Raw genomic sequence first — 21,602 nt, 5'->3', positions numbered from 1 at the left:
CATGAAATATGGATTAAAAATGTTTATGATTCTGTTTTTTTTTTACACCATAGTATTTTTTTTAAACTGAGTGGGTTTTTATTCATCACATTGTGTTTCACATCTATTATATATCATATTAATCTGTTCTAGGGGTCCAAGCCATGGACTATAGTTAATATTTGGCTATATTTATTTTTGTTTATCCATCTGTATGACTATTTTGAAGGCTATAACTTGACCTGTCTTGCATTATTATGTTGACAGGTGTCCCTATTATTTTCTCTTTTTATTAGTTGTCCTTTCCAGCAATATAACTTAACTGTATTTTCTGTTTTCTATCATGATTCTCTTAAAGTTAATCAAAACGAAAAGAGTATGCACACATTAATTATTATAACTACACTTTTTCTTTTCTTTTTTTAAGCTCAAATTGCCTTTATTTACATTTTAATACATGTTTGATATCTGGAATCATCGACATTATAAAAATTTCGCAAAAACCATCCACTCACTCAGGAGGTTAATACGGCCATGACAAAATCAAGGCTCAGATTTTAAACTTTTTCAGCTTGAAATTTTTGTTTTTTAAATGAATAAAAAAAAGAAATTATTAATTAAATAATCTAAATGATCAAGAGATAGTAAGAAAGGCAGGCTTATATAAAGGAAAACAGACCTATCAACTTCAGAACTCTCAGTCAAAACCATTGAATTTTTTTTGTTTTTTAATTTGATTTAACTAACAGACCCCTGGTTATTTGTTCATTTATTTTGGTCTACATTAATGATAAAATAATTGGCTATTCTTAATTATATTTTTCTATGTGTATTTCTTTGTATTTTTTAATGATTATTCCTAATTGCTTTTATTTGTTCATTGAAATAGAGAAAAGATTGGGCGGTTGGGGGGGAGTGTGACCACCGTGGTTGCTGAAGGCAGGGTTTCCCGGTTGGAGGACCGACCGAGCTCCGCGCCCTGTGGGACACAGACCGACCGGAAGACTGGCTCCCCTCTTGGCAGAGGAAGCTGCTGTTGTTGACACTTCGCAGGCGACAATGGCGACCGAAGTGAGGCAGGAGCTTGCACAGCTGATGAATTCAAGTGGATCTCATAAAGATCTCGCTGCCAAGTATGTAACAGAATTTATGAAATAATAATTTACTTGTTAATAACAGCCATACACTTATTTAAATGTTGATATTAACGGTACAGTAAGTAGCAGTGAGATAGCTGTGATGAACTAAGCTAAGCTAACGTTAGATAGCTACCTAGCTATATTAGCTTATAGGTTAACGTGAGACTAACGGAAACAAACCGTAATTGTCCGTTAAAGCACTTTATTGTGCAGATACTCAATTAAACTGTAACACCAAATGAAAACGTCCAGTCTACCATTAACGTTGCCGTTACATTTAATCATTTTTTTTAGCTACACAGTTGATGCTAAACATAACATAGCTTTACAGGAGCCTGAACTTGGGCTAGCCACCAAATACCCCGTTAAAAGAAACTGCAGCTGCCAAATTGGTATTTGACAACAAATATGCACCTGGCAAATACAAACTGTCAGGGACGCTGCACGCGTTTCAGTGGTGTGCAGCGGTGTTACATCTATCTGTCCTGTGTCAGGAGAAGCAGATGGCTAACTGTGATGGAGAAATGACTGTCCACAACTTCATGCCAGTCTTAGCAGAACATGTGCAATCATATGTGAAATGCACAACAAAAATGTTTGAGTCTTACTGACTTTGGGTGTAATTGTTTTATTTGATCTCTTTTCTAACTTGCACTTATGAGCGTTTAAATAATCATCTTATTGTCTCCCTGGTTGTGTATCTTAATGCATATTTTAAAGCATTTAAATGTACACTCTGATCGCTGTTTATATGAACACATGTCCACTTTTTAGTATGAATACCTATCTGAATGTTTATTTAATTAGCTGAAAATGTGTATTTCTGCTATTAATATTTATTTTTAGGTATTTATTTCATTTTTCTGTACTCAGGTATCAGTGTAAATGAGATCTTGAGCCCAATGTGACTTCCTGATTAAATAAAGTGTGTATATATTTATATGTATGCGCTCACCAACCACTCTTCACACTTCATACAGATGATTGTAAAAGTGATTTTGCAAATACATTTATGTTGAAGTCTTAAATGATACTGCATAATATGTCACATTTTCACAGTCTCAGCCTTTTAAATTTCCATTTATTGGTTGAAAAAGTGGTGTAGTTTCTAACCTGTCAAATCTTTTGCAGATATCGACAAATTTTGGAGAAGGCCATTCACTTTACAGATGCAGATCAGCTGGAATCCTTGAAGGCTTTTGTTGAAGCAAGTATGCTGTGCCTATGGTCTTTTATATGATCTGCATTGTCTACAAGCTTATTATTATTTATAATTTAGATTTAAACAGGATATCTTGATTTAATATTTCTATCTTATCTTTTACAGTGGTCAATGAAAATGTCAGTCTTGTTATCTCGAGACAGCTACTCACCGACTTCTGCACACATCTGCCCAACCTGCCCGACGCCACAGCCAAAGCAGTGTATCACTTCACCTTGGAAAAGATTCAGCCGAGGGTCATCTCTTTTGAAGAGCAGGTAAATGCCCCGACCCTCTCTCATAGCCCCTGTGAGAATTTGTTGTTTATCGTTCAGACAGTTAAATTTCAGCATAGTTATTGAAATGTATAATTAAATTGTGTTCTTGTATGTCTTCAGGTAGCTTCAATCAGACAGCACTTAGCAACCATTTATGAGAAGGAAGGAGACTGGAGGAACGCCGCCCAGGTTTTAGTTGGTATTCCCCTCGAAACAGGACAGAAGTAAATAAGCTGCTGACAGATTTATTTCTTGATCTGAAATGTTATTTATAATCCCATATGTTTAAATACCTTTTTGTGTCTCTCCTTAGGCAATACAATGTCGACTATAAGTTGGATACGTACCTGAAAATTGCCCGTCTCTACTTAGAGGATGATGATCCAGTGCAGGCAGAGGCCTACATCAACAGAGCCTCATTGCTTCAGAATGAGTCCTCTAACGAACAGCTGCAGATCCACTATAAGGTACACAATCACTTATTGATTTCATGGCCACATACTGTATCTGTTGTTGTTGCTGCTGCCTGCAATTGAAACGTAACTGCTGTAATCAAACTTTATGGGAACCTTGCAGTAAGTGTTTCATGCTGCTTTTCTTCTCAGGTGTGCTATGCAAGAGTCCTAGACTTCAGGAGGAAGTTCATTGAAGCTGCACAGAGATACAATGAGCTGTCTTACAAGTCAATTGTACATGAGAGTGAACGTCTAGAAGCACTGAAACATGCCCTTAACTGCACCATACTGGCCTCTGCAGGTAGACGAATGTGTTTAGGTTCATGTCTTCATAAAAATATGGTAAATGACAAGCACTCAATAGTTGTTTTACCACGTGTCTCATACCAAATCTATTATATGTCCTTTGTTTTAGGCCAGCAGCGTTCCCGTATGTTGGCCACCCTCTTTAAGGACGAGCGCTGTCAGCAGCTGGCTGCCTATGGTATTCTGGAGAAGATGTATCTGGACCGGATCATCAGAGGAAACCAGCTGCAGGAGTTTGCTGCCATGCTGATGCCCCACCAGAAGGCCACCACAGCGGATGGTGAGTGGAGATAGTTGGTTCCACACAGGTTGATAAGTTGTTGGCAAGTTTTTGGTCACAATCTGTGTCCAACTAGTGTGTCATGTCTACAAAACTACAGTACCCTACTGGAATCAATGTAACATCTAACCACAGGTGTTTTATGGTGTATAGGTAGAAGTTAATTGTTGTGTTTTATGTCTTGATTGCTGATGATGTAGAATTATTAAGATGCTTATTTTAGTGACTTAAATTAACCAAAAAACAAGTAATCCATTACAGACTATATATTTTCACTGTGAACCTTTTATGGTCAGTATATAGTTATTGTCATACTGGCTCCACAACACTCTTACATGTGCAAGACTGGAAAAATTGCTAATTGAAAAGACTTGATTAAATCCAGTGGGATACATAATGAACTACACTTACAGTAAATTTTGTGCATGATCCTCCCCAGTGTGTGTAAATGAGCAGTACACATGTCTAACCACTCACAAACTGAGCCTCCAAGTTTGTGTTTCTGTGTTGATAAATTGCACAATGTGTCTGAAACGAGGCGAGAAAACTGAAAAGAATAAAAACTGAATGTTATTTCGCTTTTTAAGTCGTTCTTTCTCTCTCTCTCTCTCTCTCTGCCACACTCTTCTGTCTCAGGCTCCAGTATCCTTGACAGAGCTGTGATTGAACACAACCTCCTGTCTGCTAGTAAACTCTACAACAACATCACTTTTGAAGAACTCGGAGCACTGTTGGAAATCCCTCCAGCGAAGGTGAGATGTGGATTAGATCAACAAATCAGCTGATTAGATAATAGCGTCCGAGCTAGATTTCTGCTCGATGAGGAAATGAGTTGGATCCAAAATAAATGATTATCTGCTGATAATAAAAATCATTTTTACTTTACAAATGTAATATGTGTAGAGGTTTGTTTCCGTGCTGTATGTGGAGATCATAGTGTTGTTTTTTTTTTTTGTCTTTAGGCTGAGAAGATTGCTTCCCAGATGATCACTGAGGGACGCATGAACGGCTTCATCGACCAGATAGACGGCATCGTACACTTTGAGAGTGAGTGATGGCCGCCACAGTGTTTTTACATTGCATATAGAACAGAACTTGTCTCGGCATTTTTAGTGACCAAAGTACAGATTTATTTTTTAACTTAAAGTGACATTTACATTCCAACACAAACGCAACAGCTCACATGTGGTTATGACAATACTGTCCTTTTTTATATCCTGCTGTTTAGTTCACCTCCACTAAAAGTAGTCTGGCATCCACTATAGTTACATCCATAAGAGGTGTGCGACATCATCTTCCTTTTCCTTCTGGTATGGCAACCCGGCTAAAATCTGTGTTGGAAGGCTCGCTTTACTGCTTATCCAGTGTATTTATCAAAGCTGTAAACCCAGGCTTGGTCACCGTGCTGAGAGGCATCATATCTTTCCCTATGAACTCTGTTATTGCCTGAGTAATTTCCCCCGTGCCGTTTTGAATTACATTCACATGGAGTTATGCTTTCAAACATTTCGGTCAGTGATCCTTGTCGGGTGTTATTTGGCTTCCCGGACACACTGATGGTCGGCATTTTAGCCATGCAACTATCGTACATGGCTTTGTGGTGTATTTTTAAGTGCTGATACAGGTGTTTCCCTGTGACGTAGCAACGGTAGCGAGGCAGGTTCTGCACAGTGCCTGATTCTGTGCAGCATCTTCTTTTTTTAAAGCCAAAATAGTTCCACACTACGACGTACTGCTCCTCCCAGGCAAGTTTCTGCTGTGCCAGGTTCTGTCGAGCCTGTGGCCTTTGTACAACAGGTCAAAGTGTAGCGTGCCAAGTTGTTGCTCCCTCTTTTAGCCGACTGCTCTACTCTCACTTGCATGTCACATGACCAGAGTGTAATCGCAAATGTGATTAATCGTTCAGCCCTACCTGATAGCTTGTTGTAGACAGTATTGGATGCACTTCTGATACTAGTATTGGTATCAGAATATCTCTAATTTTAGCTACTAATTATGATGTCGCATATTAGACATATTATCAACTAAAATCGGAACTTATTGTCCATTTGCTTTAATCAAACAATAGACTGTTCGTTAAAAATGATTTTAGAATCAGATTGATCACACAGGTTGTGTGTTGAACTCAGATAATCTCAGTTCACTGTTCACAGGCGCCAAGAGTCTGGTCGTTATTAAAATGTTGGAACATGGGCGTGTTGTTTGGGAATATGTGTTGACAGAAGTGTATTTTGCATATTGTGTGGACCTGATGTTTTCATCAGATTGTATGAAGTTATATCATGTTGTTTATATTGTGATATTTAACTGTATGTCTATCTGCAGCCAGTAGGGGGCAGCCTGGTTATTGTCAGGTGCAGTGCTGAGATAGAGCAGGCAAAGCTCAGTAAAGCCACACACACAGTTTTAACATATAAGTTAGATTTCCCGTCTCCTAATCTTTCCTTTTGTCTCCGGCAGCCCGTGAACCCCTTCCTACCTGGGACAAACAGATCCAGTCTCTGTGTTTCCAAGTCAACAACCTCCTAGAAAAGATCCGTGCGGCTGCTCCAGAGTGGGCTGCACAGGCTATGGAAGCCCAGATGACCCAGTAAACATCCCCCACCCTACACCACCCAAAAAAAAAAAAAAAAAAGAAAAAAAGAAAAATTCACAAAACTGCTCCCTCAGCCCGTCCTAAAGTTTTGTCTTCCTGCTCAACAACGTGACTGAGTCCCAGTAACGGAAGCGCCCACGGAGGACACTCTGGTATCACCATCACTCATTTGAGATGTTTCGCTAAATTTTCAGAGAGCACTGTTTTATTACTTTCACCCACGAGGATAATAGTTCAATGTTTCCCAATATATCAGATCTGTGTCTGGCATAGATGTAATCACAGGAGAGGTATGGTGTAACCTTTGGGTGTGACTTTGGATACGATTCCTCAGATAGTTGCCGTGTCATGTCATCGGGTCAAAAAGAAGTGAAGAGATACGACTGATCGTTCTGTTTGTAGGGTTTTGCGTTCCAACACGTTCTCCTGTTTTTAAGCTCTGAAAATGAAACAGTTGTGGTTCTTGGTTTCTTCATGTACACATCTCGGTTCACCCTCATGACATTTCAGCAATGCATTCAGAATTAAATTCACAGCTGAGACAAATTGTTCGGCATCATGGTCGTGTCATTTAAGTTTATTTTCTCCTTCATTGAAATGTTATACAGTTTTAAAGGAGCTATTTGTAAGTTTTGCTGGTGCTACATAGCTAACGTTAGCATCAACAGCTGTTTACTTGCCAGTCTGGAAGAAACGTTGCAAGTTCAACATCAAACTTCATTCGTTTACTTGCCAACAGCTGTCTCCAGCAATGGAAAGCAACAGCAATGTTAACTCTTGTCTCTATCACTTCTTTTTCCTCTACTGAAGTTAGCATGCAAACCAGCTAGCCCCGGCTCGTCTCGTCACTTCCTGATAGTGACTCACTGTAGCCTCCAATCAGCCCTGAAGATGCAGCGCTGCTCAGAGGGCGTATTATAACCTCTCGTCTCGTAAAAGCAGCGATGGCCGAAGCGCCTGTCAAGCGACAATAACAAACACCTGCTCCCAGCTAGCAAACGAAACTTACAAATGGCCCCTTTTACAGCATGTATATGTCATAAATCATGACATGCACTCTCTGAGTTTGTTTTTCAGCAGCTCCCCCAGCAACATCCTCTTTTAGCTCCCAGTGTGTATGTTGCTGTTACTCTGAGGAAAGAATGGAGCATTTTCTTTAGAGTTGCCCAGAGTGCCGGACGATACAGCTTCATGTAAGTTAAAGTAGCTGGAGATTTTACCTAAAACATCTGTAATTGCAAACTTTGCCACCGAGATGTGCATTATGTGAGTTTCTCCACCTGTTAGCCCCACACAGCGCACACTCACTGTTGTGATTCCATCAGATCCGCACACAGGTTCTAACATTTAGGCTGAAGATATAGACATGTCGAAAAATGTTTGCTAGTCATGCACATAATACACAACTTTTCTGTGTGAATTCTGAAATCAGTTTTTAAAAAATATTTTACTGTTGCACCTGGTAGGCTGCAATTATCTATACAATATAAGCATATTAAACAAAGCTCGTTATTATTTTACCCTTTTGTACTTCATCCCTTGTTCATTTGAGAAAGAACATGGGTGGTTACAGTAACTCATATTAATATTCTTCATTAAATTCACTCAGTTGAAAGGCAGGACATAATGAGGACCAGAAGCAGAACAGAGTTTGTGGACATTTTGTTAGGTTGCATAATGACGGAACATTTATCATGATGTTTTTCACACGTGGAACTTCCTCTTCCTCCATCAAGTTTAAACACACAGTATGTTCTTTCTTTCACACAAGCGCACACTTTGACTTTCTCCATGAACCAAAACCTCACTTTGAATCTAAATTTACATTTACGTTATGTATGCCAACACACATTTGCAATTGTGTGTCAATGCTATAAAGAATAAGTTGTGTAAAGTTACTTTCATTATTAACAAATTCCCTGAAGACATTAAAACCAACAAAGGATTTATGATACTAACCAGTGTTGTTTGTGGAGCCACGGCCTTGTGTCACAGAGCAACAAAAAAAAAAACACAAAACTACTAAAAACACATTGAAGCTCCACACTGCTGCACGGCATGTAGCTTTTTCTCACTTGTCTTAACAGGAAAATGTGTTACAGATGAATTCTTCATGGTTCAGTGATATTTAGGTGTGCCAACAAGCTGTGCAGATGAACCAGCATGCACAGTACCAGAGCCGAGACACTGGCACAGCTAAATGGAATGCAGCCGTTGCAAATGTTATGAGAGACACCTGTGTGACACCTTCATCCAGCTAGTTTATTCCTATTTAAACTGGCAAAGTTAGAAAGTGTGAATAGGAAGTCATGTCCCTGAAACCCGATTAGATTAAACTACTACTGAATATGATAAGAAAAAAGAAAAATGTTTATTTTCTACAAATGTTTTTTTTTGTTTTTAGTCACTCTAGCAGTGTTTCATATGAAATCCCTGATATGAAACAATCTATAAAAAAATCAGGTTTAGCAAGTTTGATGTGACCATTTAGTTTACTGTGTTAGCATTTGCTAAATAGACACTATTTTATTTTTTTATTTTATTTTTTACAAATTTATGGACAAATTAAACATGATAATGATGCTGCAAGAGGAAAAGTTAGAGGATCCAAGTTTATCAACGATTTATCTTGAGAGGGACATGGATCTGTCCAGAAGTTGTTAAAATATTTCACTAAAAACCTAAAAGGTTTTAGCAGTCTTCTCCACATCCAGTCAACTGCTCAGGACAACACAGATAAAATTAGATTTTATTGTAAGAGTAAATAATGACACTGTTCTACAACATCAAATTGTGACCCGGATGATTAATGTATAACTTACTAGAAGATATGAATGTTCTTTATCTCAGAGGATTATATATAGTAAAGAAAAATCAAAAGGATGGTCTATGTCCAACATTATGAAAGGATGTAAAATACGGTGAACCATTTTATGCCTCAGCAGCTCAGCGATCCACCATTTACAGCCTCTCTTGTGTCATAGCAGCATCTAGAAGGCATAAAGCACGCATGAGATTTTCCATCATTTCAACAGCTCCATAAACTTGAGGATAACATAGCAAGTCATTATGAGGTGGTTTAAACGGGATGGGTGTGTTGTGGAGGTGCTTACCCCGTTCAGAAAATGCCCTGCTGCTTCCTGCGGTCAATATCTCTCTTCAGTTGGCAGGTTGCACACATGGGACAACACATGAACACCATGAAGTCATTACACAGGGACCCCTAGAAAACAACAGTACAAAAGTTACTCTTAGAGGTTGCAGCCTGGATGTCATGCACCGAGTCTGTGTTTTGCACAGTAAAGTTTAGAGTGTCTGTTGGATGGGGTGGGGTTGATGGCAATAAACAGGATTTTGCTCCAGTTTTATTATTAGGCACACCCCTATGCAAACACGTGTAAACCTAGATTACTTCAATTTAAGCAATCATGCATTTTTTATGTTTACATTTCTAAGGCTGTAAACCATGTGAACTTTATATGTCGTAATTAAAGTGGAAGTCAGTTGAAAGACAACAATAACGTAACAATTTTTCATGATGAGTGTAATGAGTTAGATATTTATTACTGGTAAAGGGAACAATGCTAACATGCTGATGTTTTGCAGGTATAATATTCACCGTGTTCACCGTCTTCGTTTAGTATTAACAATTAAGCGTTAAACACAAAGTACAGCTAGGGCTAATGCAATTTGTAGGTATTTAGTCATAAACCAAAGTATTGGACAAATTAAATCTTTGGCTAGGATGATGGCGCTAATCAGTCGATCACTAAAGTAATTAGGATTCACGCTCTAAAATGAAATACCAATCTATCCAATTGTTGTTGAGATATTTTAGCCTGGACCAAAGTAATGGACCAGTGGACACAACTGAACGAAATACCAGATGCTGCACAGAACGATGTTTACTTTTTCTAACGACCAGTATAACCAGGACCTGCTTCAATGTTCAGACAGGCTTATGTACACTTATGTACTTAAGTGTGATTTTGAATTAAGGACTTAAACCTGTAATGGAGTATTTGTACATGGATGTAGTGGTACTTTTACTTCAGTAAACACAATGGCTCTGATGAAGGGTCAGTAGCAAAAAAGTTTGGAAACTGCTACTAACACATGGCATTAACACATCCCTCCTGTTCTGCAGCAACTCCTGTACAGGTGTGATAATCTCACCAAAATGTACTGTCATACTCAGAGTTACCTAACAATACTGTTGCTGCTTTTTTTTCGCAGTGTCAACAGGGAGTCCCGCAGTTAGCCAGCTCCAGACATCCACTGAAAACTTACATTGATGTTGTATTTGGTCCTGTAGACGCTGCGGATGGACATGCTCAGTCCACACAGGCAGCACTCGTTCATGTCACTGGCAATGTTGCAGCCCAGGCATGGGTAGCAAAAAGTACCATAGCAGCCTGAGGCGAGAGAAATGCATGATGATGAAAATACACACACTGCATCTCGCAGATATAAATGTAGTCTTAAAAACAGATTTCTCACAGGTTCCACAGTCGTTGAAGACATCAAACAAGCCGGTCTGAAAGTCAGAGGCTGTGTATCTGCCTGGTTGCGTCGTCACAGCCATGATCAGGGTAAAAACTTTTCTCTGTCGGATGAAAAGTGTCACGGATGTTTGTTTCTTATCGCAGTTCTTGAGCCTAACACCGAAGAGCTGTGGCCCTATTTTGTGATCACTACTTCTGTCATCTTCCCCCCCAGCAGAGATGACTATAGATTACACCTCTTTTTAAACATCAAACAATATGGCAGCAGTGGACTCGTACAGTAAAGCTTCCCGTTTGGGATTCCCAGTTCAAGCAAGTCGTTAGGAGGTAAATCTTACCAGATGGTTGGAGAGCTGAAGGATGGTGAAGCTGAACAGCGGCGGCTCCTGGAGAACAGACTGAGACCAGGACGGAGGGTGAGTCTCCGACGTTATCACTGTTTATTGTGCATTCAACTATCTGTAACTGCACCTAAACCCAACCCACAATAGACCTCTTCTGTCACACCATCTCTCATTTTGGGGAACACACAACATGTTTCAGTTTAAGGAAATGTTAGTTCTGCAAATTATTGTTAATAACCCATTAAGGATTTTATCAAAGGTCTGATAGTGATTATTGAACATTATTAGTTGAGTGTGATTCAGCTGTTTTGCAAGCAGAGATGTATTTATCATAAAATATTATTTAAAATATTTAAAAAATAGGTATATTTAATTAATATACTCAATAATTATTTACCTGTATCACAGACATCTGTAACTAAGGAACTTTTTAACTTCTTTTTAAACCTCTTTTCCGAGTTTTATTTTGGTCAGTTAATCCAGCTCGTTCACACCAACTAAAGTGAGATGAACAAAGGCTGTAGTGGAAAGTACTTCCAAGTAAACTTTCCTCAAGTACTTAGGTACAATTCTGATGTACTTGTACATTACTTGAGTATTCCTACAATGATGCATTTTCATGCAGTAAATTAAACCACACAATTGTATATGAAATAGCTAGAATCCCCTCCATCTCTGCCAAATACAACATTAAAATACTGTTTAGATATTAATGCATCAGTGACAATGTCCACTAGTATAATATATAACAATATAACCCTGACAAGGCAATGTAGCCTGCACACTGAATACTTTCACTTTATACTAAGTAAATTTTGTTGCAGGTACTTTGGTACTTCTTCATAGTTTTGAATGCAGGTGTAGTTTTGTCATTTTTACAATAGGGTCTGAACACTCCTTCCGATTTCCAATTTATCTGTATTCAAACATCAGGGTTATATGGCTCGCACACCTTGTCCTGCTTCATTTAATCTGAGCTGAAAATCTCTTTGAAAGCGCAAAGTACACTGGTTTGAGAGTTAAATGTAACGTGGTGATTACATGAGCCTGTCTTTAAAAATAGATTTAAAAAAAAAAAACTCCCTTTAAGCTCTATACATTTCAAAGCCCTGCTATGCTCCTCTCAGACACATGGCGGCGCTGCTCCCCACCATCTCGCTGCTCTCCTGCTCAGGCTGTGCAGGAGAGCAGTAATGACGACCTGACTGTAATGATATAGGCTCCTACATAATGAGCAGCTGTAAATGCAGCTCAGGAATAGGCATGATTTTCAATTTCCGACAGACTAAAGATAGACCTGGGCTAAATTACACCAAAATACACGGGGCTGCCATTAGCGTACACTACAGCGGGCTCTTAAAAATACTTCAACCTTTCCCCGCAGTGGTTACATCCACTGATTCAGACATCAAACCTCCAGGCCTGGGTCATTATTGCCAATAAATGTGTGTATTCTGAGCGGCCTGACGCTTTGATTTATTTGATTATTACCACCTTTCATGATACCACACAGTTAACCCAGGTGATGTCAGTCCAACCTGTGTGTATTTATTTAGCATGACATCAGTTTTCATTCATTAAATTCAACGTTAGTGCCAAACAAATGTCAGAATATGTTCTTTTTTTTTTCCTGATATTGCTCTTTGTTGATATTGGTGGTTGCTGGGCGATCATCTGCTGTCGCTCGTATCATCACCATCCGTCAGACTTACACAGCAGAATATCAGTGTTTACGAATGGTGGGAAGTGCATTTACTCAAGTACAATTTAGAGGTAGTATTCGTATCTTTTACTGATGTGAGAGTGTCAATACCTTCATGTAGAAATACTTCATTACAAGAAAAAGTCCTGCATTCAAAATCCCACTTCAGTTAAAATAGAAAGAGAATCATCATCTAGTTTAGACCAGTGGTTTCCAGTCTAGGGCTCAAAGGGTCGCCAGATACATCTGAGGGGTCGTGACATGATTAATGGGAGAGGAAAGAAGAAAAAACTAAGTTCTTTATGAAGTTGTGTTGTATTTTTGGGGATTTTTCTTTAATCTTTGACATGTTTTCGGGCCTGAAATGGTCGTTTAGATGAAACCAGTGTAGAGTGGAAAAGGAGCCACGACTACACACTGAATTTTATTTAAAGAGTCACAATACAGCAGTGATGGAGTACTGTACTTAAGTATTGGTACTTTACTGGAGAATGTCCATGTTACTGCACTACATGTTTTTGACAGTTACTATAGTAACTATTTACTTATGCAGGTAATAAAACGAGTTCAGATATAAAACATATGATCAGTTAATGAAATAAGATGCATTGTTATAGATGAAACTATGTATAGAATAGTTAAAGTTAGCTCAACTTTGACCAACTAAAACATTAAAAGGCTGCATACACGTGTTCATCAGTTAATAATCTCATTATATTATTATGCAGCATTCACAGGGCTCAGTTTTCTACTCTGAGTACTGTTACTTTCTATGTCTTAGTACGTTTTGATAATTATACTTTTACTTAAGTAACGTTTTCAATACAGGACTTTTACTTTGAAGGCGGTATTTTTACATTTTTGTATTAGCACTTTTACTGAAGTAAAGAATCAGAATTCCTGCTCCGCCACTGCAGCTCATAAAGGTCGGTACTCGCCAGATTAACTTTTAACAATGTGTTGTATCTAATACGAGTTTTTCATGTAAAATCTTAATCTGAAAAGTGACTAGCTGTCAGATAGTGGAGTAGAAAGTACAATATTTCCCTCTGAGATTTACTTTGTTTCTGTCCACTGATCATTTTGTTGCTAATACTTCTGTACTTTTTCATCAGTAAAGTTTTGGATGCAGGCCTTGTGTTTGTAATGGAGTATTTTCAATGATGGAGGAGGTATTCCTAGAAGTAAAAGTTACTATACCACCAAGTAGAAATACTCCATTATGTATGTACGTAGAATAAGGTGTTTAAAGTAGAAGTGCTCATAACTCAGACAAATGAAGCCTGTGAGCGTCGTCTTATATTCTCCATTATGTCATTATCACTCCCTGAATATAGGGCTGCGACTACGGATTCTTTTCATCACGGCTTGATTTGCTGATTATTTTCTCGATTAACTGATTGACTGAGGTCAAAGTGAGTTCTGCACAAAGTTTATTTTGTCCAACTAACAGCCCGAGCCTCAAAACTATTAAAAATGAATTAAAATAGTTCAAATAATCGAGGAAAAAGCAGCAGATCTTCACATCTGAGAAACCAACATGATTCTCAAAATTCTAATTAAATCAGAATTAAGTCTTTGCCAATTGACTTGATTGATTAATCTCTTATCATTTCAGCTCTACTTACACAATACACACTGACGGGTCGTCTGATCATATTCTATAAGCGCTTGTTATAGCTTTTATGCAAGAATCTGAAGCACCAGTAACTACAACTGTCAAATAAATGTCATGGGTTCATTAAGTTCATTAAGTGTCTTTGAGTATAAAGTTGCATGAATAATACTCAAGTAAAGTTCCTCAATATTGTACTTAAGTATAGTACATGAGTAAATGTACTTAGTTACTTCCTACCAAATATTTCTGCACTTTTACTTGTAATGGAGTATTTTTTTAAATAAAGTTTTATTGCTGCTTTCACTCCAGTAAATGATGTGAGCATTCCAACCCTGCCCGACCCCCACCAACCCCCCCCCCCCACCACCACGCCACAACCCCCACCCCCCCCCCCCCCCCCCCACACACACACACACACTTGACTCTTTTTCTTAAAGGGCTCTGAAGTTGAAGTGTTATTTCAGGGCAGCCGCACTGATAGACATGCGCCACAGCTGATGGGAGAGAGAGGCACATCTGCACTGACGTCAACCCCCCCCACCCCCCCTCCCCCCACCCCCCCCCCCCACCCCCAACCCGAAAAAGCTGCCAATTTGAAGCTGTCCGAGACTGGGACATACCCGGTTTCTGCAATGTAGTGAGGAGGAGCAGCTCCAGGCCAACTTTTTTTGCTGGTGTTTGCATGCTCTTTTCTCCTAGGCAAGTCTGCTGTGGCGGTTTGTGAGGTGGCAGATCACCCTCTACAACCTCATCTAACTTTTTAAGCCACTCTGAGCCACCACCACCACCACCACCATACCAGCACCAGCACCAGCACCAGCACCAGCACCAGCACCAGCAGCAGCAGCAGCAGCAGCAGCAGCAGCAAGAACACAACGTCTAGATTATAAAGACGACTGATAGGCTGGAAATAGATCCTTCTGCTGCTGGAGGAAATCCAAGAATTTGAAAAGGCTGACTTTTGTGTGTGTGTGTGTGTGTGTGTGTGTGTGTGTGTGTGTGTGTGTGTGTGTGTGTGTGTGTGTGTGTGTGTGTGTGTGTGTGTGTGTGTGTGACAGTGTCTGGTCCGAGATACTGCTGCTTGGTCTGAAGGGGAGAATCTCACTGCAGTTTCAGAGGATGGCAGAGTCCAAAAGGAGATGAAAAGAGGAGAGCTGAGGAGGTTTGCGTGCGGAACTTCACAGCCCTTTGTCCCGAGCTCTCCCTGCACACTTGGACCGGAGCTGACAATGAAGATGAGCATGGTAAATATCTCCTGTTAACACTTCCCCGTCTGTTGAGAATAGGACTCTATGTCTTTCGGTCTTGCTTTTGTCGGGAGCAGATTCGTGTGAGCGTTTAAATCCTCTTAGGGAAGCGGACACTGTTTACAGACCAGCATTTAGCCAGTTCAACTTTGGCACCGACAGTTCAGACAGAGGTGGAAAAAAAGTGTCGTTTTGCGCACATTTACGCACAGTTTCTACATTTGCAGGGTGTCAAGTTTTGCACCGTTACAGGTCTGCAGTCCGCGCTGCTCCCAGCAAACTAACAAAAACTTCTTGACAGAGCACGGCTCACACCTTTTGCAACAAAACCCACGGTTTATTTTGACGTGCAGACGCTCCGTGGAGGTTGTATTTGAGGTACCGGTGTAATGCACAACGGGCCGGCTGCCAACTGTCTGGGTCAGAGTGGCCAAGTAGGTAGCTGTCTGTCTGTCTGGACCGCTGCAGCTCTACAGCTCAAGACACACACACACACACATTCACACACACACACACACATGCACGTACACAAATCCCGGTTTCCAAAGGCTGTCATCCGTGTTTGGACACTTTTCATTGGGCATCATCCTGCTATCACTTGGACCCGCTGACGTTTGTTTATAGTGGTCTAGTTTGCACATGCTGCCGTGAAGCGCGTCAGTGAGTAAAACCACAACCTGCAGAAATTATATCATGTCGACCAGTCAGCCCCGTTGGCGCTGTTCAGACTTATACATTTTCTTCTAATGTGGTCGTTTTCTTTTCTTTATTTATTTATGTATTTTTATCGCACTGCACTTTAAGGCCATTAGTCATTAAACTGTCATCTCCTGCAGAGCGAGATTTAATTAATAAGGAAGTGGCACTTGGCGGAAATGTAACCAAAGTCAGTGCTGCTCCTGGCAGTTTACTCTTCAAGTGTCAAATAACGTGTTCAATTAAATGATGTGTTGAGTGAGGGAGTCCCACTCAAAGATAATGAACTCTGTGGGAGATTGTCATTCGTTTACCACAAGCTAGAGCTGCAGGGAATGTTTATTTTTCATTAAAGCTGCAATGATTAATGGAGTAATTGACTAATCGACCAACAGATTGATTGTTTCTGTCGTTTTTCAGGCAAAACTTTCAAAGTTTTTCCGGTTCCAGCTTCATAAATGTGCAGATTTGCTGCTTGTTGTTGGTTTATTTCTTTGTAAATTGAACATGTTTGGGTTTTTGAGTGTTGGTCAGATAAAAGACGCAACTCCAAGATATCATGTTGGACTACTTTAACATTAGTTGTGTATCCCTGATTTTCATTACTGATTGATCCACCAGTTGTTTGTGGATTAATCCATCAAACATTTGGTCTATAAAATTTCAGATAACAGTGGAAACTGTCTGTCAGACCTTAAGGTGACATCTTCAAATTGCTTGTTTTGTCAGAGCGACCGCCCGCAGCAAATCTTGACATTTGAGAAGCTGGAAACATTGAACTTTCAGTATGTGCTTAAAAAAATTACAAAAATGATCAATATAATATTAGAATAGTTGCCAATTAATCACACATTGATTGCCGATTAATTGACTGTTCGTTTCAGCCCTACAACAGACAACAATCTGAGTAAGTGATAATTCCTAGAGATAAAGGGTCATTTAACCTCTGATTGATTTCCTCCACAGGAATGCAGATGGATCGGTCAAGACAAGTTCCCAATATAGAGCTTCCTGTTTGGAGTTACACCTGAGAGTGACTGTGCGTCTGATGGATTACGGTGTTTTCTACGAGCTGCTGACATGAATTCAGAGGCCAGTGGGATGTGGAAGTTCTCGCCTTCAGGAGAAATCTGAGACCCCGGATGAGCCTTCGAGCACGACGAGAACATTTCAGCGAAGGAGACAAACCATGGACTTGTTATGGTGTGGCATCGGACCGACCGTGTGCTTTTAACCCGTTTGTAGCACCCTCTACCCCCACCCCATGTCACATCTTTCCCTGAATTATGGAAATTTTGTGGAAGACGCTGACTTGGACACTGAGCCTGGTGGTGATGGCTGCTTCTGAATTTCAAAGCGTCAACAGACTTTCACACAACTCTCAAGGTATGACGTAGACAGTTCGGACAGGGAGATTATTGTAACGCTATGTTCATTGTCACAACATCTTCTCTTCTCCACTCTTCTCCTTTTCTTTCTCCCGTAAAAGAGGAGTTCCTGTCCTACCTGCAGCACTACCAGTTGACTGTCCCGGTGCGGGTGGACGAGAACGGAGAGTTCCTGAGCTACACTGTGAAGCACCACCGGCCGGGCCGACGGAGACGGGGGGCGGTGGACCCCATAATGGGGCCGGTGCCCGCGTTGGACCCGGACCCTCCGGAGTCCCGGCTGTTCTACAGACTGTCAGCTTACGGAAAGCACTTTCACTTAAACCTGACACTCAACCCCCACCTGGTGTCGAAACATTTTACAGTGGAGTATTGGGGCAAAGAAGGGCTGGAGTGGCGTCATAACATGGTAGATAACTGTCACTATGTTGGATTCTTGCAAAATCAGCACAGCACAACCAGAGTGGCGCTCAGCAACTGCAAAGGCCTGGTGAGTACAAAGTGGCGTTTTAATTATTACCAGTGACCAGCCCACACTCTAACTGCCCCTCGAGCCACATAGAGTTCACACTCCTTCCCTTCAGATACTAACGTCAGTACATATACCTGACTTGTGCTGCTCTCATGTCAGCCAGTCTTTCAGGATTAAGCCAATTGTAGTTTGCTTAAAACAATCTTGGCCTCTTTCCACTTGGCACACTGAGTCTGAGCAGGCAGCTCGTAGTGAGGTGATGCTCATGTATCACATCATCGTAGTGATCTGTCAGTGCTGAGCATCGGGGGGGCTTTTCCTTCCAGTTGTGCATTAGATATCACACTTTATCCATGAATTTTCAAAGCCTCAGTGCAGACCACATTTATCTGGTTGATCCTTTTTGTGATCTGTAAAATAATGTGTCTAACTCGTAGATATTACCCCATTTCGGAGTGCTCTGTTCAAAAACAAAACCGAACAGCGGTAACAAGGCATCTAATTATCCTGTCTAAGCTTTTAGTCCTCAGGCTTTTATCCACAGACTGTGCGACTGTCCAGCTTCTCTTTCGCTAATCAAGGAATTGGAAGAAATTTTAATAGCTGTTATCCCTCCTTGCTTCAGACTAACTCTAAAGAAGGGAGAAAAAAAAAGGCCCTGCTTCTTATTGGCAAATGGAGTCATGTGGAGAAAACATGTAGCCAAATGTGTTGGCAAGACCTGCGCCGAGTATCATAAATTGAATTAGTGTTTGCCCTTTTTTCTAACAGTACCAAAAATGGACAAAAATGTGTCTGTACTTTAATGTAATCAGCTGTCTGTGCAGTTTGAGATCTTGACATCACACACTATTAAAACCATAAATCGAGGATGTTTCTGTTTGCTAGTGTGATGTGTGGTTAATTGCTGTCATTGTGGGTTTCACAGAGTCAAACCAGTGTTTTCCACAAACTCACTTTAAAGGACTCCTCTCTATTGGCACTGGAGGGCAGTGAATGATGTTTTAATGTTGGTGTGACTGTAATATTGATTATTTGGGGTTTGACTGCACACTAGTGACTAATAAATGATTGCAACAGACAAAATAAGTTTAAAAAAAATGGTCACAGCCTGAGATATCCTGACTTTTAGTCCCAAGTATCAGTCAAACTCTAAAAACACTGAATCCTACATTTCCCATAATGCAACTCAAGACTTTCCCTGCCAGGCAAATACATATGTATGTCAAACACCACCAGTTTAAATTGTCAGCTTGCTGTAAAAATGTAAAGCCTCTTGGCCCACGCTAAGCTAACCTGGATGACGTCATCAGGGTTAGCTTATGTTTTCAGACTCAAAAAACTACAGAAGAAACTTTACAACTGTTGACGGTGTGTTCAGACAGAAAGCAAAGACAATTTTTGCCTTGGATTATCTGCGCAAATTTGACCATTTGTGTGTCTTCTCCCCAAACAGCCCAAGTACCAACCGCGCAGACGTTAGCTGTACGCTAGCTAGCGACGGATGCACTGACTGTTGCTAGCTAGCTGCTCAGCTCATCTCAGCCTCTGACTGCTCTAAGAAACTCACTATAAACTCTGGTTCAGTCTCTTTCCTTCTTCCACTTATCTCTGTACGTTCATGACGCAGATTTATTAAGCTGGATCTGTGCAATTTTTTTCTTGTCTAGCCTCTGTTTTGAAGCGTGTTCTTGGAATTTACTTTTAATATTCGATAAATTAGCTTCAGTACAGCAGTTATTAACGATGATAAACTAACGGCGACCCCTTGACGCCCTCATGTACTCGTCTCTTCTGTCAAGTCATGAATATTTAGCCCGTGAACATCTAGGGGCTTATGGGAAATGGCTTTTGTTAAATGTCGCTAAAAACATAAATATTAAATAAGCAACAATATCATACATACGAATAAACATACTTAGCAAGTCAAATGACAAAGTGTTGAGAAAGGCTCCGTTCCAAGGCTCTCTGTTCACTTCTGATGCAATCATGTCGAATCTAAAGTTTGCTTCGCAAGCTGTCTGAACACACAGTAACAACTAAACTGAACTTTATGTGTAAAATAGTTGAGGTACCCCTTTAATAGAGTGAAATAAGAAATACAGAACATGCACTGTAAGTTTTTCTTGCATTTTCTTAAGGTTTATGTATTCAGCATTGATGTTTGCTTGTGTTTGTAACCTGTTTCTTTCACTGATTTTTTTTATTTTTTTTTCCTTCCCTAACAAGCATGGTGTTATAACAACAGAGGAAGAACAGTATTTAATAGAGCCATTAAAGAACATATCCTCCACCACCTCCAGTGAATGGAACCTGGAAGAAGCACAGCAACATGTTATTTATAAAATGTCTGCCATTCCCTCACCGCAAGAGCATAGCCAGGAGTTCAGCTGTGGCATTTCAGGTTGGTGAACCTCCATCTGGGTTGGACTCTGTGTGGGTGGAACTGACGTAAAGGAATAACTATACATAGCAGGTTAGAGGAAGTGCTGGTTTGGTTCTAGGCCCAGGTTCTGGTAGACATGACCGGGCCTCTTGTGTGCTATAGTTGCTCCTGGCCTGGACACCTTTCAACCTGTAAGAGAAAGTCTCGCTCCAGCTTTCATAAAAGGCCCTTCAGTGCATAAAGAGAACTTGGCTCTGACTTTTATTGAAGTACAAATCCTATTTATAGAACCAGCAATCATGTTCAGATTTAAAAATTTAGACAACTCAGTGCCCCCAAACACTCTGGCCCCTGAGATATGACGAATTGGAAAAAGAACCAGGTGGATATTTAGGTATTTGGGCCAAGGTCTTATAAGAAACAGCAAAGGCTGTCATCGCCAGGAAGCTAGCATGCCCTAACATGTATCATCTTATAGCTTTTTCCCAGAGCATCTGGGTCATAAAGCAAAGGCTTTAGCCGCAAGGTTCAAAGGGGCAGATTCCCTACGTGCATCTACCATTCACAAACCAGCTCTCTCACATAGATAATGCATCATAAGTTTGATTGATTGTTATTTCACAATTCACTACAACCCGCAGTTGTCTCCCTGTCGTTCACAGACCTCATTAAAAGCAGTGCACCTTGCCAGTTTAGCACACCTCCACCTGTCCACTCGTCCCCTGCCCCCCAGAACGACAGCGAGCGGTCCAACAGCACCCACAGACAGAGGCGCTCCGTCAGCACCGAGCGCTTCGTGGAGACGCTCGTGGTCGCTGACAAAATGATGGTCGGTTACCATGGACGCAAAGACATTGAGCACTACATCTTGTCTGTAATGAATATTGTAAGTTTGATCCTAATTTTTGGTCATGTTGTCGTTACCTACCACACAGTTGAACATACAGTTTTAATTGTTGCCAGTTTAGTTGGTGGATGTGTGTTGTAATGTTTAGAGCTGCCGATTATTT

The 21,602-nt window shown here is 40.4% G+C and overlaps 3 protein-coding genes across 3 annotated transcripts in view; 2 read left to right on the top strand and 1 right to left on the bottom strand.

Moving 5' to 3' along the window:
* Positions 1-1,012: 1,012 nt before the first annotated feature.
* cops4 (COP9 signalosome subunit 4) lies at positions 1,013-6,780 on the top strand. The gene is made up of 10 exons (XM_022739820.1): positions 1,013-1,112; positions 2,250-2,329; positions 2,446-2,597; positions 2,718-2,821; positions 2,911-3,064; positions 3,203-3,353; positions 3,468-3,638; positions 4,275-4,390; positions 4,601-4,685; positions 6,099-6,780. Exons 1-10 carry the CDS (start codon positions 1,039-1,041, stop codon positions 6,230-6,232), a joined length of 1,221 nt encoding a protein of 406 aa, XP_022595541.1. The 5' UTR covers positions 1,013-1,038; the 3' UTR covers positions 6,233-6,780.
* A 2,190-nt stretch (positions 6,781-8,970) lies between these two features.
* plac8 (placenta specific 8) lies at positions 8,971-11,205 on the bottom strand. Its single transcript, XM_022739819.1, has 5 exons — positions 11,078-11,205; positions 10,735-10,840; positions 10,525-10,649; positions 9,348-9,457; positions 8,971-9,224 (listed from the first exon to the last, which is right to left on the bottom strand). Exons 2-4 carry the CDS (start codon positions 10,817-10,819, stop codon positions 9,353-9,355), a joined length of 315 nt encoding a protein of 104 aa, XP_022595540.1. The 5' UTR covers positions 10,820-10,840; positions 11,078-11,205; the 3' UTR covers positions 8,971-9,224; positions 9,348-9,352.
* A 6,427-nt stretch (positions 11,206-17,632) lies between these two features.
* adamts6 (ADAM metallopeptidase with thrombospondin type 1 motif 6) overlaps positions 17,633-21,602 on the top strand; it is a 62,727-nt gene continuing 58,757 nt past the window's right edge. Inside the window, exons 1-4 of the mRNA XM_022739874.1 lie at positions 17,633-17,732; positions 17,836-18,224; positions 20,436-20,610; positions 21,255-21,478. Of these exons, the coding sequence (XP_022595595.1) occupies positions 17,633-17,732; positions 17,836-18,224; positions 20,436-20,610; positions 21,255-21,478 (888 nt within the window). The remainder of the gene's footprint in view (positions 17,733-17,835; positions 18,225-20,435; positions 20,611-21,254; positions 21,479-21,602) is intronic.

Source organism: Seriola dumerili, unplaced genomic scaffold (assembly GCF_002260705.1).
Source record: "Seriola dumerili isolate Sdu_G_001 unplaced genomic scaffold, Sdu_1.0 BDQW01000047.1, whole genome shotgun sequence".
NCBI lineage: Eukaryota > Metazoa > Chordata > Actinopteri > Carangiformes > Carangidae > Seriola > Seriola dumerili.
Note: the sequence above shows the minus strand (reverse complement) of the source record. Positions and strands in the feature narration are given on the sequence as shown.

What these genes read in the sequence shown, in the direction of transcription:
- cops4 (XM_022739820.1), top strand. Translation starts at nt 1,039, where the DNA reads ATGGCGACCGAAGTGAGGCAGGAGCTTGCACAGCTGATGAATTCAAGT. An exon ending in TCATCTCTTTTGAAGAGCAG is followed by an intron (nt 2,598 to 2,717) that starts GTAAATGCCCCG and finishes GTATGTCTTCAG; the next exon opens with GTAGCTTCAATCAGACAGCA. An exon ending in CGGCATCGTACACTTTGAGA is followed by an intron (nt 4,686 to 6,098) that starts GTGAGTGATGGC and finishes TGTCTCCGGCAG; the next exon opens with CCCGTGAACCCCTTCCTACC.
- plac8 (XM_022739819.1), bottom strand. Translation starts at nt 10,819, where the DNA reads ATGGCTGTGACGACGCAACCAGGCAGATACACAGCCTCTGACTTTCAG. An exon ending in CTTCAACGACTGTGGAACCT is followed by an intron (nt 10,650 to 10,734) that starts GTGAGAAATCTG and finishes CTCTCGCCTCAG; the next exon opens with GCTGCTATGGTACTTTTTGC. An exon ending in GGACCAAATACAACATCAAT is followed by an intron (nt 9,458 to 10,524) that starts GTAAGTTTTCAG and finishes GTTGTTTTCTAG; the next exon opens with GGGTCCCTGTGTAATGACTT.